The sequence below is a fragment of the Capra hircus genome, chromosome 24 (genome assembly GCF_001704415.2).
Source record: "Capra hircus breed San Clemente chromosome 24, ASM170441v1, whole genome shotgun sequence".
In the NCBI taxonomy this organism is placed as follows: Eukaryota; Metazoa; Chordata; class Mammalia; order Artiodactyla; family Bovidae; genus Capra; species Capra hircus.
This window is the reverse complement of record NC_030831.1, coordinates 44,951,295-44,968,502: the sequence shown is the minus strand read 5'-3', so window position 1 is coordinate 44,968,502 and position 17,208 is coordinate 44,951,295. Positions and strand designations below refer to the sequence as shown.

At 41.2% G+C, this 17,208-nt stretch overlaps 1 protein-coding gene across 4 annotated transcripts in view; it reads right to left on the bottom strand.

The window, feature by feature from the left end:
- Positions 1 to 17,208, bottom strand: part of SETBP1 (SET binding protein 1) — a 405,902-nt gene that overhangs the window by 14,702 nt on the left and 373,992 nt on the right. For all 4 annotated transcript variants that reach the window (XM_018039462.1, XM_018039464.1, XM_018039465.1 and 1 more), the window contains one exon: positions 16,139 to 16,309. In XM_018039462.1, coding sequence (XP_017894951.1) covers positions 16,139 to 16,309 — 171 coding nt within the window. The remainder of the gene's footprint in view (positions 1 to 16,138; positions 16,310 to 17,208) is intronic.

The window sequence follows — 17,208 nt, the reverse complement described above, 5'->3', positions numbered from 1 at the left end:
ACCTCTCAAAGGGCTCTTTATTTCTCTTTTCTTTCCTCTCAAATGTGGCATAGCAGTATTCTTAACTGTAAATACCATCACTTATATAATACTCCAGCTATTATAGATACGTGTTCATAAGTGATCACGAGAGATTTTCTTTCTCTCGTGTAAGTTTTGAAAAAGAAAATAGAAAAACAAGGAAGAACAAAGAATGATGTAACAGACATGATCTTATGAAAATTTTCACATTTTTAACATTTAGGCTTGGATGAAATAAATCCTTATTGACCATGCTAGAACTTTAAGAATTACATCAAATGGTTGGTATTCATGTTTTGTTTTCTATTTGGTCTTAATAATTGCATTTGTTTACTTAAAACTCAGACTTTTCTTTACAATCTGATAGAAAACATAGTGACCGGGACATTAGGAGAATGAAGTTCTCATCTTGATTTTTCACCCCTCAGTACTGTGCCTTCAGTCAAATCTCTCAATTCCTTGGCAGGACGTTTCCTTTGGAATAAATATGATTCTGTAAAAATAGCTATATACCTCCAAGTCTTCTCTGTTCTAGGTAAAATGTCCTCAATTCCTTCATCTATGTTCATATGAAATTAATTCTAGACTGTATTCCATTTTGATTACCCTCCACTGGAGATTTAATCATCTGACAAATCTCACCTTAAATTTTGTTGCCCAGGATGGAACTGATTTTCCAAGTATGAAGTGATGAATGCGTATGGCACTACACTTATTGTGAACTACATAAAAACAACCAAAAAGCCTCCTTTTTTTTTTTTTTCCAGCAACATCACATGGTTGGTTCACATTAAATGGAAGCTCAATTAACTCTCTTAAACACTTTCATAAGCTTGGCCACCAAACTTGGCCATTGCTACATGGAATTGGTTTTTGAGCTTAAATGCAAGCCTTCTATTTAAATCTGCAAAATTGAATTTTACTGGTTTTAATCTATTGTGAAAGTCTGGAATCTTATTTTTGTTTTCTCAGAGAGGGCCCAGGTTTGTGAAGTTTCCAGAGAATCTGAATACCCACATGTCAACTTTTGCTTTAACCCCTTCTGAGCATGATTCGTGTGACTCAAATGCATGCTACTATTTTTCTCTTTATTGAAGTTTCTCAAGAAAAGATGTCAGTTTACACAATGAAATATCCCTGAATTCTTCATAAAACCAGCAAACAATTTACACCCATTACTTTAGACTTTCACATATGTTTGTGTCTGGTTAGTAAATGAAGGGTGTACCACAGAAACAATAACTTTGCATAGCCCACAGGTGTATGCCCAACTCTATTATTTCTGCCAGAAAGGATATTGCATCTCATGTTGGAAAGGGAAAAGAGAAGTCTTACATTTTTCTTTTATCCAGAGGCAATTCTCCAGCCCTAGTGGGAAAAGAAAAGGCAAAAACAAAAGAAAATAATGCTAGTTGTGGTTCCAGTGCTTTCCAGTTTCTGCTGGAATTCATTCAAATGAAGTCCTCTCCCTAAAAGTCAAAAAGGACTCTCATTTCAGTGCTAATCTTTCTGGTCCCTGTACATTGCTTATGTCTCTCTGATGGCACTTCACACAGTGTGTCCTGTTTTAAGACGATGGGATTACTCTGCACTTATCTCTTCTTTTAAATTGTTTTTTCTTAAGGCACAAGGACCATATCTTAGCCAGTCTTATTTATTCTTAGAACAAATAGGGACTGAGCCCACTCTGTGCCAGGTGCTGTGCTAGGCACTCAGTTCCAACTCCCTTAGGCAAGGTCCTAGCCCAGAGCTCAGCTCACTTACTTGAAATGGACAATCCACGTGCTTCAACCTAAACCAACACTTACCATCTATTTTGTAAAATCTGTGTGTAAAACAGAAAAGGATTTATTGAAGGGGATCCAAATCACTGTAAATTAAACTAGATCCTCACATATTTCAGCTGTTCACTGCTCTCCTCAGAGCACCATTAGCTGTTGGAGTATCCAAGGTATGATCAAAAGCACTGAAGTACTATGAAATACAGGCTGAACTCCAAACCACCTCATAGGAGAAGTGAAGCTTTGATGAAAGAAACAAGTTTAGAATTTATTAAGTGCCATTAAGAAAACAAGCTTGAACATATAAATCCACTGATTAATTAAAACTATGGTCCCCTGGAAAAAGGAGACAAGTACATGTTATATATTGATTATATAATACCAGAAATGAGAGTGACAGAGACAGAGGATGGGTGGGGAGATGAAAGGTCTTCTCATGGCTGAACATCTGGATCAGAATTATAATGGTTTATTGCGGGGGAGTGGTCATATGCTCTCTTGGCAAATTATCTATACATTTAAGTTCTGAGCACTAAATCAATAGGTTGGGTTTGTTGTTGTTATTACCGCTATTTTTTTTTTTTTTTCCAAATAAAAGCTTGGATAGACACAGGCAGCAAATATTTCTTCCTCAATTTAAGATTTGACAATTTAACAGGAAAACACTCATTCATCATCTTTTCCTTTTAGAGACCATAAATTATTGGCTCATATACCATGTGGCTTGGATTCTAGGAAAAGTTAGTGTAAACAAACCCAAGTTACAATGCGTGGAGTAAGAGAGTGAGTCATAAACAAAACACAGACATATGCTCTCATATAAATAAGGGCCTGGATCATCAGCTTCCCAGAGTCTGCTTCCCATTAATTACACAACAAAATCAACTTTCCATATGTAAAGCCCAAATCACTTAACTCTAGCAACTTGCACAAGACAAAGACCAGGATTGTACCTAAAAGGCACTGACAAAAAACTGAATTTCAAAATAATGAAAGTCCTCTCAAAATATCTTCAGGTATCGGAGGGCAAGAAAATCCCTTGGAGGAGTGTTTTTGAGCACTGAAACTATTCCCAACAACCCAGGAACACTGCTTGAGGCTGGTCTGATCCCCTGCTGAATTTAAAGGTAGTATGAGGCTTACTCTCTTTTGTTCTGAGCTCTGTCATCTTTATGGGGCAAGCCCTGGGTCCAGGCCACACAGGGTGTTCACAGACATTGCTGGAAACACTGAAGAGTTGAAATTCCCTCCATCAGTACCTTCTCACTGTCCTTTGAAATTGCCCACTGGTAGCACAGATTCACGTTTCCTTATTGTTGTATGAAGGCTATCTGGTTTCTGTTAATTTAAAGAGGTTTCAAGGAAACACAGAACAATTCCTAGGGAAGAGGATTCTTGGACAGGTGAGGAACTCTGAGAGACATGGTAAGCAGCTAAGTTCTCTCCTTGTGTCTCTTTGAAAAGTAGACCTCATAAAGCAAACTAACAACATTACTTAAAAGGGACATTAAAATAACAGATGTCACATTTTAGGACTCTTGGGTGGGGAAGAGAGGAGAAAAAGAAATTTTATTCTTTGCTGGGGGTGTAGTGGGGTATATGTGTGTTTTTTTTTAATCATTAATTTACTCAATGATTGCTTTTGTAGCATTTACTCTTTGTGTCATACCATAGAACATAAAAGGTAAGTGGACTGTATCATCTCTGCTCTCATATGAAACTATAGGAAAGGGGGAGAAACTAACATTTTTGGAGAACCTACAGTGCAGTCTGGAATGTGAAGCCAAGTGGGCCTTAGAAAGGATCACTACAAACAAAGCTAGTGGAGGTGATGGAATTCCAGTGGAGCTATTTCAAATCCTGAAAGATGATGCTGTGAAAGTGCTGCACTCAATATGCCAGCAAATTTGGAAAACTCAGCAGTGGCCACAGGACTGGAAAAGGTCAATTTTCATTCCAATCCCAAAGAAAGGCAATGCCAATGAATGCTCAAACTACCGCACAATTGCACTCATCTCACATGCTAGTAAAGTAATGCTCAAAATTCTCCAAGCCAGGCTTCAGCAATACGTGAACCGTGCACTTCCAGATGTTCAGGCTGCTTTTAGAAAAGGCAGAGGAACCAGACATCAAATTGCCAACGTCCGCTGGATCATGGAAAAAGCAAGAGAGTTCCAGAAAAACATCTATTTCTGCTTTACTGACTATGCCAAATCCTTTGACTGTGTGGATCACAATAAACTGGAAAATTCTGAAAGAGATGGGAATACCAGACCACCTGACCTGCCTCTTGAGAAACCTATATGCAGGTCAGAAAGCAACAGTTAGAACTGGACATGGAACAACAGACTGGTTCCAAATAGGAAAAGGAGTACGTCGAGGCTGTATATTGTCACCCTGCTTATTTAACTTATATGCAGAATACATCATGAGAAATGCTGGGCTGGAAGAAGCACAAGCTGGAATAGAGATTGCCGGGAGAAATATCAGTAACCTCAGATATGCAGATGACGCCACCCTTCTGGCAGAAAGTGAAGAGGAACTAAAAAGCGTCTTGCTGAAAGTGAAAGAGGAGAGTGAAAAAGTTGGCTTAAAGCTCAACATTCAGAAAACGAAGATCATGGCATCTGGTCCCATCACTTCATGGGAAATAGATGGGGAAACAGTGGAAACAGTGTCAGACTTTATTTTTTTGAGTTCCAAAATCACTGCAGATGGTGATTGCAGCCATGAAATTAAAAGATGCCTACTCTTTGGAAAGAAAGTTATGACCAACCTAGACAGCATATTGAAAAGCAGACACATTACTTTGCCGACTAAGGTCCGTCTAGTCAAGGCTATGGTTTTTCCAGTCGTCGTGTATGGATGTGAGAATTGGACTGTGAAGAAAGCTGAGAGCCGAAGAATTGATGCTTTGAACTGTGGTGTTGGAGAAGACTCTTGAGAGTCCCTTGGACTGCAAGGAGATCCCACCAGTCCATTCTAAAGGAGATCAGCCCTGGGTGTTCTTTGGAAGGAATAATGCTAAAGCTGAAACTCCAGTGCTTTGGCCACCTCATGCGAAGAGTTGACTCACTGGAAAAGACTCTGATGCTGGAAGGGATTGGGGGCAGGAGGAGAAGGGGACGACAGAGGATGAGATGGCTGGATGGCATCACCGACTTGACAGACGTGAGTTTGAGTGAACTCCGGGAGTTGGTGATGGACAGGGAGGCCTGGCGTCCTGCAATTCATGGGGTCACAAAGAGTCGGACATGACTGAGCGACTGAACTGAACTGACAGTGCAATCTGCAGTATTTCACATATTTCCTCATTTAATTGTGATCACAACCAAGTGAAGACATCACACTATCTCTATTGTACACAGATGAAAACTGAGACCTAAAAGATTAAATCATTGCTCCAAAGGACACATAAGTCATAGATTCATGGATTCAAGCAAGGGCTGCCCTATTTGAAAGTGAGTTTCATACCATATTTCCTTACTAAGAAAGCAAAGAAGACAAGGAACTGGACCAGGAGAAATCGGGTTTCCCTGGTTTTCCCAACTTCAAAAGCCTTTTCCAGTCCCCAAATTTCATAGTTAAGTAACACAGGCATTACTGTGTTCTAGGTCACACGTAGGCCAAGTAGACCATCTGTTCTACTTCTGCTAGACTAGTCTTCTTCACCTTGCTTTGATCCTGTTACTGTCTCAAGGTCACATGCCTTTAAGGGTTCTGTATAGGGAGCCAGACAGCCAATATAATGAGTGAGGTTGACCAGGATTATGAAAGAAGGTGGGGGTAAATAGAGGAGGACATGGGAAAATAATGAGAATATGGCCCATCCAATGGGACAAATGTTATTCGGTATCAATCATTGTTGTCAGGTAGGAATCTGAATCCAAATTTATCAGATAATCTGGTTTCCAAAAAGCCAGAACCCTTATTATTATGTAAACCTGATGTTGAAAATCTACAAATTAACTTTTTAAAAAGATGTATAAACCTGTGTAGGTCAACTGAAATACAACTGCAGACAGCTATTGGCCCATGACTTGATTTTGCTATCATTGTCCTTCAGAAGAATCACCATGACTCATTCTAGAATTTCAGGGACTACAGGTTGTGACCCCAAACCTTTCTTCCAGCCTTATCTGTCATTATTTCCACATACACTTCTGTCTTAGAGATGCTGTAAACCTATCTTTTCTGCTTCTGTCTACTTATTTAATTTGATCCATCCTTTGAGGGCCATCTCAACTCTTCTCTCCCCAGATTATCTCAGTGTCCTCCAAACTCCCTTAGTGCCATTCAGCTGGAAACTAATGATTTATTCGTTGCTAAATGATAGCTCTGTTAGTATCCGAGACTGTTAATTCAATCTATTAATTTAAAAATATTATTTGGCCATTTCATGTTTTAGAGTCAGGTCTTCCCAAATAGTGTGAACGTTTCCCTAGGGCAAGGGCCAGGATTCACTTGTATGTATCATTGTGGCAGGTACTTAAAAAATATTTGACAATTTGTAACAAAACCTTCTAGAAGTTTCAGTAAGATGAGCTTAATATGAAGCCCTTAACAGGTGGCATGAAGTAAGAGTATTTGGAGGAGGTAGTGAGAATAAAGGGGCTTCCCAGGTGGTGCTAGTGGTAAAGAACCCACCGGCCAATTCGAGAGACATAAGAGACTCAGGTTCAGTCCCCATGTTGTGAAGATCCCCTGCAGGAGGGCATGACAACCCACTCCAGTTTTCTTGCCTAGAGAATCCCCATGGACAAAGGAGCCTGGTGGGCTGCAGTCCAGAGTCAGACACGACTGAAGCAACTGAGGACACATGCAGGCAGTGAGGATAAAACTTCTAAAGATAGTTAATGGGTGTTATGATCTGAGTCATAACAGGACTAAATTATGACTTACACGATTAAATCATAGCATGACATGACTTCATTTTTGACATGAAAGGGGTCATAAGACAGTAATATATTGTTTTGAGTATGTGATTGGTGTTTTTATCTGCGATTTCATTTCTTTCTCACCACTGCCTAAAAAGCAGAAATTATTTTCCCCATCTCACTGATGAGGAAACTGAGACTCAGAGGTCTTAGTTAGACTGTTACTCACCTAAGGACATTCAGTACCGCAGGCTATGCAATAACACTGGGCCTTGAATTTCAAATCCAGCTTTAACTTTACATCTGTGTGGTAGCCAGAAAGAGTCCAGGGTTCCTAATTTCTAGCAGGTAATATTTGTAATTCAGTTCACCTCTCTGGGCTCAATTTCCTCAGCTGCAACATGAAGGGGTTTGCAGAGATCCCTTCTAGTCTATTCTAAACCAGCCTTGTCAATTCCAGTATGAGTAGGAGAAGGAATCCTCCTGGGAGGTGCTCTGGGATAATCACAATGACTCTCGAAGGTAGAGTGAAGTGGGCTGCGGGTGAGTTCCACCTCTCTCTATGTCTGTCTGTCTCTTTCTCTTTGTCACACCTGTTTATTCTCTCTAAACCTCTTTCTTCAGTCTCTTAGTCTGACTTACAGTCTGCCTGGACCACTAAAGATCATTCTTAATGACAGTCATTACACAGTTCTTCCACACTGCCTGAGGCCATTTCCGCAGCAATAAGCAGGAAAGACCCTGTCCCTCTTCACAGCTGGGCTCAGTATGCCAACTTCACTGGAACCAAGAAGTTTTTCAAAAACTCTCCATTAATTACAGGAAACCAAAAGCACTGTCCCCCCTTCTCATTAACACAATTGCTTTCAGTTGCCACTAAATTATCTCGCCACCATTAAACTAACAATCTAATTAGACTTCTGGAAATGGAAAGAGCCAATGAATAAGGCAGGCGTGTCACTTTCATCTCAAAACTGATCGTAAAATATTTGTGCCCTTTTGTTCTCGGCCACATAAAATCTGCCCTGGAAGAGTGTCCTTTCATTCTTTCCTATTTATAAAGAGGAGTTTGAATATTTGATATAAAATGAGTATCTTAATAGAAATCACTTCACGTGTGGGAGGTTTTCTTTCCCACATTTCTGAGCGTGGGATCATTATTACAATGATCGCACCTGACTCCCCCGGTGTGTGATGCCTCACAGCCAAACCTCCCACTGGGCTTCGATGAAGGTGTGAATGATACTATCACCAGGAAGATGATAAAATGTATTATTATCATTATTCTGTTTTTAAGGGGGTCTGATTGTGGCAAGAGGTGGTTGGGAATGTAATCTGTACAAAGCATTCGGAAAAGACAAATTGAGTTAAATTTCTCACAGGCATAGCACTTTCCAACCTGACATTAAACCCTCTGTCTTTCCTAAAATTTCAGCTCTGGAGAGAGCAAAATTAGTTAAATGCAGTCCAGGCATGTTTACTGAGTATCTACTATGTAATAGAGCACTGCACCAGGTTCTTGACACCCAAATATGATTAAATGTTGCTTAATAGCAGTGTTCCTGGATTTTTTTTCTCTTGTTTTCATCCCATTTAGCCCAAGATTCTGGAAATTCATGGGTTACTCAATACTCATTGAATGGAACAAATCTTAAATAGGAAATGGTTGCTGCGCTCTGGAAATCAATGCTGCTGCTGCTAAGTCACTTCAGTCGTGTCTGACTCTGTGTGACCCCATAGACAGCAGCCCACCAGGCTCCCCTGTCCCTGGGATTCTCCAGGCAAGAACACTGGAGTGGGTTGCCATTTCCTTCAATGCATGAAAGTGAAAAGTGAAAGGGAAGTCACTCAGTCGTATCCGACTCTTAGCGACCCCATGGACTGCAGCCTACCAGGCTCCTCCGTCCATAGGATTTTCCAGGCAACAGTACTGGAGTGGGATGCCATTGCCTTCTCCCCGGAAATCAATACTTTGGACAGAATTCAAGAATGGTATATATAAAATAATTAAGTATGCATAGGCCAGTGTAATCTCCAGCTTTCCACTGAGAAGTTCACCCTGAAAACCCCAAAGAATTTCTGAGTAAAGGAATACATTTATGTGTACAAGTTCCTCCTCCTCTGAATAAGCACATACCCATTTACCAAATATACCATGCCATTTAGGCTGCTATTTTTTGTTAACTTGAAAACAATCTTCCTTGGAGGATATCCTGGTGGACTAGCCAGAAGCTGGTCTGCTACTACTGAACAGAAGATTCTAGAGGCCCCAGGGGTCCCTCTCAGGTTGCTCCTTTTGCAGAACAGTCTCAGGATGATTTGCTGTTTCTGGGGCTGACATGGAAAATAAAAGCAAATCAATGCCTCTCAACTCTAGTAAATATGCTAGAGTGTTTTCGTGCACCAGATGGTTTTGTGCAGGAGACAGTTGTCCAATTCATTTTGACTAATATTTAATGATTAGCTGTTATTTGCCCAGGCCACATCAGAGCTAGATCCTGGGGTTTCAAAGTTGAATGAGGAGTACTGGGGTTGGGCTCCCTGCAGCATACGGCAAATTCCCACTGGCTATTGGTTTACATTTGGGAATGTATATGTTGCCAAGCCACTCACTCAGTTCGTTGGTCCCCGCCTCGCCTTCCCCGACTATGTCACAAGTCTGTTCACTATGCCTGCGTCTCCACTGCTGCCCCGCAAATAGGTTCATCAGTACCATCTTTCTAGATTCACATGTATGTGTTGGGGTGAGGTGGGAGATAGGAGGAAGGTTCAGAGGGGACACATGTATACCTATGGCTGATTCATGTTGATGTATGGTAGAAATTAGCACAATATCATAAAGAGATTATCCTCCAATTAAAAATGTTTTAAAAAAGCCAAATAAGGTCTGACAATAGGGCAGTGGACAGTGCAGCATGGGACACAGACACCACATTAAATGTAGGGATCAGTGATCAATAGGCTTGTAGGGAGCCATGGGGCACAGAAGATGTGGTGTCTCATGTGGGGTGATTCTCAAAGTGGGTATAAGGGAAGCCTTCTTAGAGTTGAAGACACTTATGATGAATCTTGAAGAACAATCATGAATTTGACATCCAAACAGCTTGAGGAGTGGGTGAAGGAGAGAGGAACATTCCAGGGTGGAAAACAGGTAACAGCCATAACAGTTTCTAACAGCAACAATAGTAGCAGCGACAATAAGACTTATTTGCTGAGCTCTTCCTATGTGTCAGGCACTCTGCTAAGATTTGATTAAGGCTTACTTCATTTATTCCTCACCATAATCCTTTATGCTGCATACCATGGTTTTCCCTGTCCACAGATGTGAACACTGCTTTAGTGCAGTACCGAGCTTCCAACGTAGGCAATCAGAAGCAAGAACACATGCGTTCAGCTAGAGCGTTGCACAGCCCACAAGTTGTGTCAAGAAAAATGAGCCAAAACTTAGAAACAAGGTAAATGGAAGGGTGCATGTCCTTTTGGAGTCTTAGTGTCATTTTACAGGCCTGCCCAAGGATTATTAATTATCCAGGGAAATGTACCCTTATTGAATTCACTGTCCACTGCTGATTAAAGGCTCAGATTCTGCCGGGTAATATATTAACTTGTAGACTTTTGCCCAGAAAATATGCAAATTATTTCTTTCCAGTAGAAAATATAAGCCCAGAGGTTACGGTTTTATTGCCCATTAGGACATTCACTGAGCAATATTGCTAAGGATTCTTTCTCCAACACCTACATTCCTGCAATGCCATTTTCTTCTACTTCTAATTCTTTCTGGGACCAGTTTTATCACCATGTTGGTTTCCTCATTAAAGAGCTGAATGAATCTGACATGAGTTTTTAGTTTTTTACAAAGTACACTCTGACAGTGGGGATTCCAAAGGAGTTTTGGGCTGGCTGACATTTTCAGGCAAATGGGGCTGGAGCAGAAGGCAGGGGCCAGATTCTGGAGAATTTGATGCTTTGGGGGGATGTTGACAGCCATGTTGTTCAGTCGCTAAGCTGTGTGCGACTCTTTGTGATCCCATAGACTGCAGCATGCCAGGCTTCCCTGTCCTTCACTATTTCCCAGAGTTTGCTCAAACTCGTGTCCACTGAGTTGGACAGCTTTGGCCATAGCAAGAACTCAGCTTTTCTAGGATGTCCGATTTAGAGCCAAAGGGAAGGGGCTCTTTTAGGACTTTGTGTTCAGTAGAGCTTGCTAGGCAAACAGAGTCTGTTTGCTACTGAGCTACTGAGCTCATTCTGAGCTACTTCAACATCAGTGGGTAGGTAGCCCTTTAGAAAATTCGAGTGGTATGTTTTTTAAACAAAGCTTTATTTTCTCTAGATCCTTTTGAACTTTTTCTCCTGTATATTTCACGTGATTAATCTGGACTTAGGGAAATTTATTTCACAATATGGTGACTTCTTCAGTTTATATGTTTGTGGCTCTTAGATGTTCCAAATCCTATCAACTTGCACATAGATTTGCTCTATTTTGCTTCTTCTGAAGGACAAGACTTTTGGCTGAATTGACCTGTTATTTTGATCAGGAACTTCAGATCATGATTCCCCATATGACAAAAAAACAAATCAATTCCTTAACAATTCTGAAATTCCTGTTCATTGCTTCTTGCATTTGCACCTGGATATTATTTCATCCTTTTGCTTTTAGAAGCAAAATATCTAAACATTTGATAGGCTTATGGAATTTAAATATTTTCACTTACTCTGATAGTTCTAAATAAGACGTATCATGCAGTTTGAGAGAGTAGTTTATTAGCCTTTATACAAAGCGGATACAAACTATAAACTAAGAGCCGTGTTCCCTCCATTACCCCTCTGTCATCTCTAACAAGACTATACTTGAACAGGTGAGATTTGGCGACAGCAACCTTGATACATGTCTTTTTTCCTATTTGAATTTAAGATGAGAGATTATCAGTGTGTGTGTGTGTGTGTGTGTGAGAGAGAGAGAGAGAGAGAGAGAGAGAGAGAGAGAACAGAAAGGAATGCCTGCCTATTTGCTTGTTTTTCCAGCACTACTACTCTAGACTCTTGGTGTAGAAACCTTCTTGGTGTTTTATGAAGTGCCTACAAACTTTGTAATTTACTTAATAACATAGCCTCCTCCTAAATACAAAGTGTGGGGGCAGGTTTCAGTAGTGAAATCCTGTACTCTCTACACATCCCATAATCTCCTTGAGAAATCAGTTCAGTGTGTAGAGGGTCAGAAAAATCAGGCTGACTTATTCAGGTGCACATTATCTGGTGCGGTTATTCGATCACTATTGGAACAGGGCAATAGAAGTTATTTCAAATTATACATCATTTTGAACAAACTTTATTGAAGCTTTCACTGCATTAGCCCTAATTACTCACAATAATGAAGCAGTGCTGCCTTGAACCAGACCTCCTGTGCTGTGCCAGGGGACTGCAGCTGATCAATGGCTATTGAGCAGTTTGATCACGAAAGCTGACCTGTTTGAGCACCAATGCAACCCACTGCCTTCCCTCCCTCCCAGAAGGTCACAGACTGACTTGTTCTCAGCCTGGCCACCCTCTCTTACAGCTCCTCTTCTGCCTCCTCCAAATCAATAACTTCATAAGCAGCACGACTACCAGACTTGGAGAAGCTAGAAAAAAAATTCCCTTAAACAAATAAAAATACACACATACACACATGTACCAGCTAGAAAGGACATATTTTTAAGCCTCTGACCTACATTCGTTTCTTCCATTTCATGTTTATAAAATGAAGTGGAAAATGTTCCTTTTTCTCTTTCACCAAAGACCACCTGTCTAAAAAAAATACCATTAGGACTATAGACTGATAAATTATTTGGCAAGTATTTACCAACAGCCTACCACATGTCTGTCAAATGTTTCCCATTTGCTTGTTAAGCAGTTCCAATATCAAACGTGTTTTTCTCAGATGTCTCCCATGTTGTTTGGTATTGAATACATATACAGCTATTGCCTTGTAATCATTCATTTCACTCAGTGATTATTTATTCAGCACCTACTATGTGTCAGGGACTGTACTAGATACCTTAAAGTAAATGGAATTTCAAGTTAATTGAATTATTTTAGCATTTTAAAAATCTCAGTAGGGAATTCCCTGGCAGTCCAGTGGTTAGGACCCCATACTTCCACTGCAGAGGGGATGGGTTCTATCTCTGGTCGGGGAACTAAGATACCTCATGCCACGTGGTCAAAAAAATACCTCAATAAATGATTTCTTAAATTAATTATGCTTTATAAGCAACTTAATTTTACTCTTCTTCCCTTTTCCTTCTCTGCACTTGTCTGGGTCTTCAAAATCATTCCATAGAAATGATGATCTATTGGAAAATAAGTTGATTTCTATATACAGCCAGAAGTAATTTCTAAATTACTTATTTATAGTGAAAGATGGTACTCTAAAGAAAACAATAAAGTGAGTTTTCTCATCAGAAATATGTATGATTAGTGTACAAGCACCCAACTAAATGAAATCAAACCCAGAAACTATTTATTAACTGCCTTCTGTATGCTTGACTTTGGTTAGGACATCCAATTACGAGTTTCACTCACTGTTCTCTAAAAAAATTATTAGTCCATAATTAGGGAGAAAGAAATCTGCCTCTGCTACTGTTGCACCTAGGACAGAAATGAGATTCCACTAGAAATCAGGCAGTAAATCAAGAAATTTGAATTCTAATCCAACTGCATGACCTTAAGCAAATTTCTGAATCTTGCAATCATCAATGTCTTCACATGTGAAATGGGGCATTGGGCATGGGCCCAGGTTGTGCAACCCTAACTCTCTTAGATTTATGGGAAGACATTTGTCTATGGGGAGTGGAATCTCAGGAAGGTCTGGTCTCCAGCACCTGCAGTGGGTCTTTAGCTTCTTTTCCCGTAAAGTTCTGCTCAGGAGCCTAAGACCCGGAAATGGACCAAATCTGTGAAATTCTCGTGAGGCTCTCCTTTGAGCACTGCCAAAAATAAACAGCCTATTCCTGTATCCTGAAACAGGAGGGCTTTGGCTCAGCTCTTATTACCAGAAAGACGGGTTTAAAAGTTTAATATCCACCTGTTTCTAAGCCCGTTTGGCATATTTGTAAATTATTGAATGCAAATAGAGGAGGTGAGCCTGTAGAAGCTTGGGATCCCAAGAATGCATTCTCTCACTCAGCATGGAAAGAGTTCAGGAAAGGAAAATGGGATCACCTGTCTTTTGCCTCTGGGAAATATCTATTCTTGGCCAGCAAAGGCGGAAGCACACAGGCTAATTTTTAAATCCATAAAGGGAGGTCTCCAGAGCTTAACTGACAGAGTTCAATAGGCAGTTATCTGGATGGGTATGCATACTTTGGGCTTCCCAGGTGGCACTAGAGCTAAAGAAAACCCCTGCCAATGCAGGAGACGTAAGAGACATGGGTTCAGTCCCTGGGTTGGAGAGATCCCTTGGAGTGGAGCATGGCAACCCACTCCAGTATTCTTGCCTGGAGAATCACATGGGCAGAGGAGCCTGGAGGGGGCTATAGTCCATGGGGTTGCAAAGAGTGGAACACAACTAAAGCAACTTAGCATACACATACACACATGCAGATTCTGGCCCAAATTTTGCTCCAGCCAAGTGATGAATTCCTAGAGTTCCAGGCATGGCAGCAGTGCCCACTTCTCTATCTACAGATGCCCTTCCACAAAGCTGCTGCAAGTCTCAGGGGCAGCTTCTTCCCCTTTCCTCTGTGATTCTCCCTCTTAGAGGGAGAGCTGTTCTCATAGCTGGCATCCTTTACCTGGCATTTCCATCAAAAACTTTTCATTTCACACCTAGCAAGTGAAAGATGTTAATATTCTTGATCATATTGGAGAGATGATCCCATTTCTTCAAAGCAAGATTTCCCAAGTGGTGGGGAAGACTACCATTTCCAAGAGATGTTAAGAACTATTCCCAGAAACAATGAGGTTGTGTGGTCAGGTAAGATCGTGAAATTCTGTGTCTCATCCTTCTGGAACTTCACAGTGCACATTGGTCAACTAAAGGCTTAGGAAAACCCTGCAGAAAGGAAGCAGGTACAGAGTAGCATTCCTCACACTCATCTACGTTTGAAAACATCTATCACAAAACACCTACTGATATTTTGTGAGACTCAACATGGGAAATCATGCCAAATACTTCTTTCTGTTATTTAAGTTGGTCTCCTTTCCTAATTACCAATGGTCTCAGTGAAAGAGGTGGGTATGTAGACAAATGGAGGTCTCTATTTAAAGCAATCTGCTGAATTAGAGGGCTTTTCTGGGTGGCTCAGATGTTAAATAATCCACCTGCAATGCGGAAGACCTTGGTTTGATCCCTGGGTTGGGAAGATCCCCTGGAGGAGGATATGGCAACCCACTCCAGTATTCTTGCCTGGAGGAAGATGGGTTTAGAGTGAATATCAATAATGAGTGTCTTCTTGGGCTTCTAATCATAATAGGCATTTCTAGATACTGCAATATGCCTAAGACTTATCAGTATATCAATATAACACATTTTATGGAATGTGCCATCATTCTGTGTGCCATGAAGACAGAAGAATCTAAATCATGGGTTCTATCTTTAAGGAACATACAATTCTGTCATGAGAGAAAAGTTAAACAGAAGCATTTCTTATGCAGTCCAAATGCACGACAGAGATGCTGGATGCTATTGGTATTCAGAGAAGGTATGACTTACTTGCTGGGCCTTGAAGATCTGAAGGATGTGAATAGGAATTGAGTAAGGCTGTCCTCAAGAAAGGTGTTAAGCCAAGTGCAAGGTCTTCCTTCCTGGCAGTAGGGGTGAGTCTGGCACACTGGGGTTAATACAGGAGATGATGTGTGAAGTAATGGAAGGCAGAGCATAATGGATGTTTGAGTAAGGAGCTTGTATTTTATAAACTGCTAGTGAGGAGCCACGTGGCTATTGAGGAATTCATGACCTCATGAGGTAGAATGAATCGAGCCTCAGGGAAGCGCTGATTATTGTCTCCTAACCCTAGTGAGCACAGGAGATACTGAAATGCAGTGGTCGCGACCCTGTGTTTTGGACCTGAGTTGGAATCTTGACAGTCTAAAAGTTCCCGGGGCAAGTTTCCTTACCCTTAGCTTCCTCTTCTGGAATGAAGATGCACGTATTTGTTTCAGAAAGCTCTTTTATGAGTTATATGAGGTGACACATACATATAAGGTCCTTTATGCCGAGGCTAGTAATTACGAAGGCTTCAGTGATTAATACTGTTACTATTACTCATTGACCTCTGCTTCCAGGTTCTGAGATGATCTCTTTCCTTTCTTAGACATTCTCCCGCTAGAAAAATCCAGTGCTGAAACAGCGCCTGTGCTCAGCATCTGCGGGAGGTTGGCTGAGCACAGAACTCTTACCTGTATTCAGCAGCACATTCCCAGAGGGCTTCGCCATGCCCACTTTCCCTGGGGCGAATCCAAAGCATCTGAAGTGCTCACCTGCATCCGACGTTGCTGCCGATGCAGCAAGGAGAGATAACACTGGGGCAGGTGGGATCGCAACACTGTCCACCGTGGCTGGCTTCTTCCTGGTCATCACAGTGGACACTGAGCCCTCGTTCTTACTATGCGTTGCCGTTTGGTCCACTTTTAAGTGGGGACTTGGTATCCCTAAAAAAACAATGACCCCAAAACCTACAGTCACTTTAAAGAAACAGGAAGACAGACAACATAAAATCTGAAAATGACCCGAGGTCACATCATCAAATGATCTGATCTTTTGCTGCAAGAATAATATTTTAGAATGTTTAAAGGAAAAAAAATGAATTAGAAGCATGACTGGTTTTGGTTTTGTGGCTGATGTTAGTGGTGACAACATTCAGTTGGGCTACCTGGAAGTAGGGGTCAGGGCACAGGTCTAATGGAGTTATCCATCACGTACACTTTACCTTCCATGGGTCAAGAAGCCTGTTTTTTACAGAGGTTGTGGTATACACAGCATGGAGGCGAGAAATGCACCCCATCCTAGTGAGGCTTCTCATCTCAGTCAGCTGAGGAGACAAGACTAAAGGAAAAGGAAAAACTGGGCAACAAGTGTGGGCAGGTCTGCATATTATTCATTCTAGGTGCTTGGGAGGCAGGGGTTAGTGTGGGAAGAAGTGGGGAAAGGCTTCCCAGAGCAGCATGGTTGAAGGAAAGTCATTCTCAGTGCTTAGAAGAGTGTCTCCTAAGTCATGGGTGGGGAATGAAGATGATTCGGGCAAGAAGTCAGTCTTCTGGAGGCAGAAGATGCCCTGTGGGAACTGTTGTATAAATAGTCATTAGACCAAGTGAGAGTTGTACTTGGGGGCATTTGAGTGTCTGGTCATAATAGTCCCATCTTTATGATGCTGCAAAGCCTGGGTAGGCTCTTATAAGGTGCCTGTGGATGGATCTGGAAATTTACTACATGACACATTATAAGAACTATTCTGGACCCTTGCTTCCTGGGCTCAAATCCAGGCCCTCTTACTTTTCAGCTGCGTGATCATGAGCAAGTTGCTTAACCTCTCCAAGCTTCAAGCTTCCTT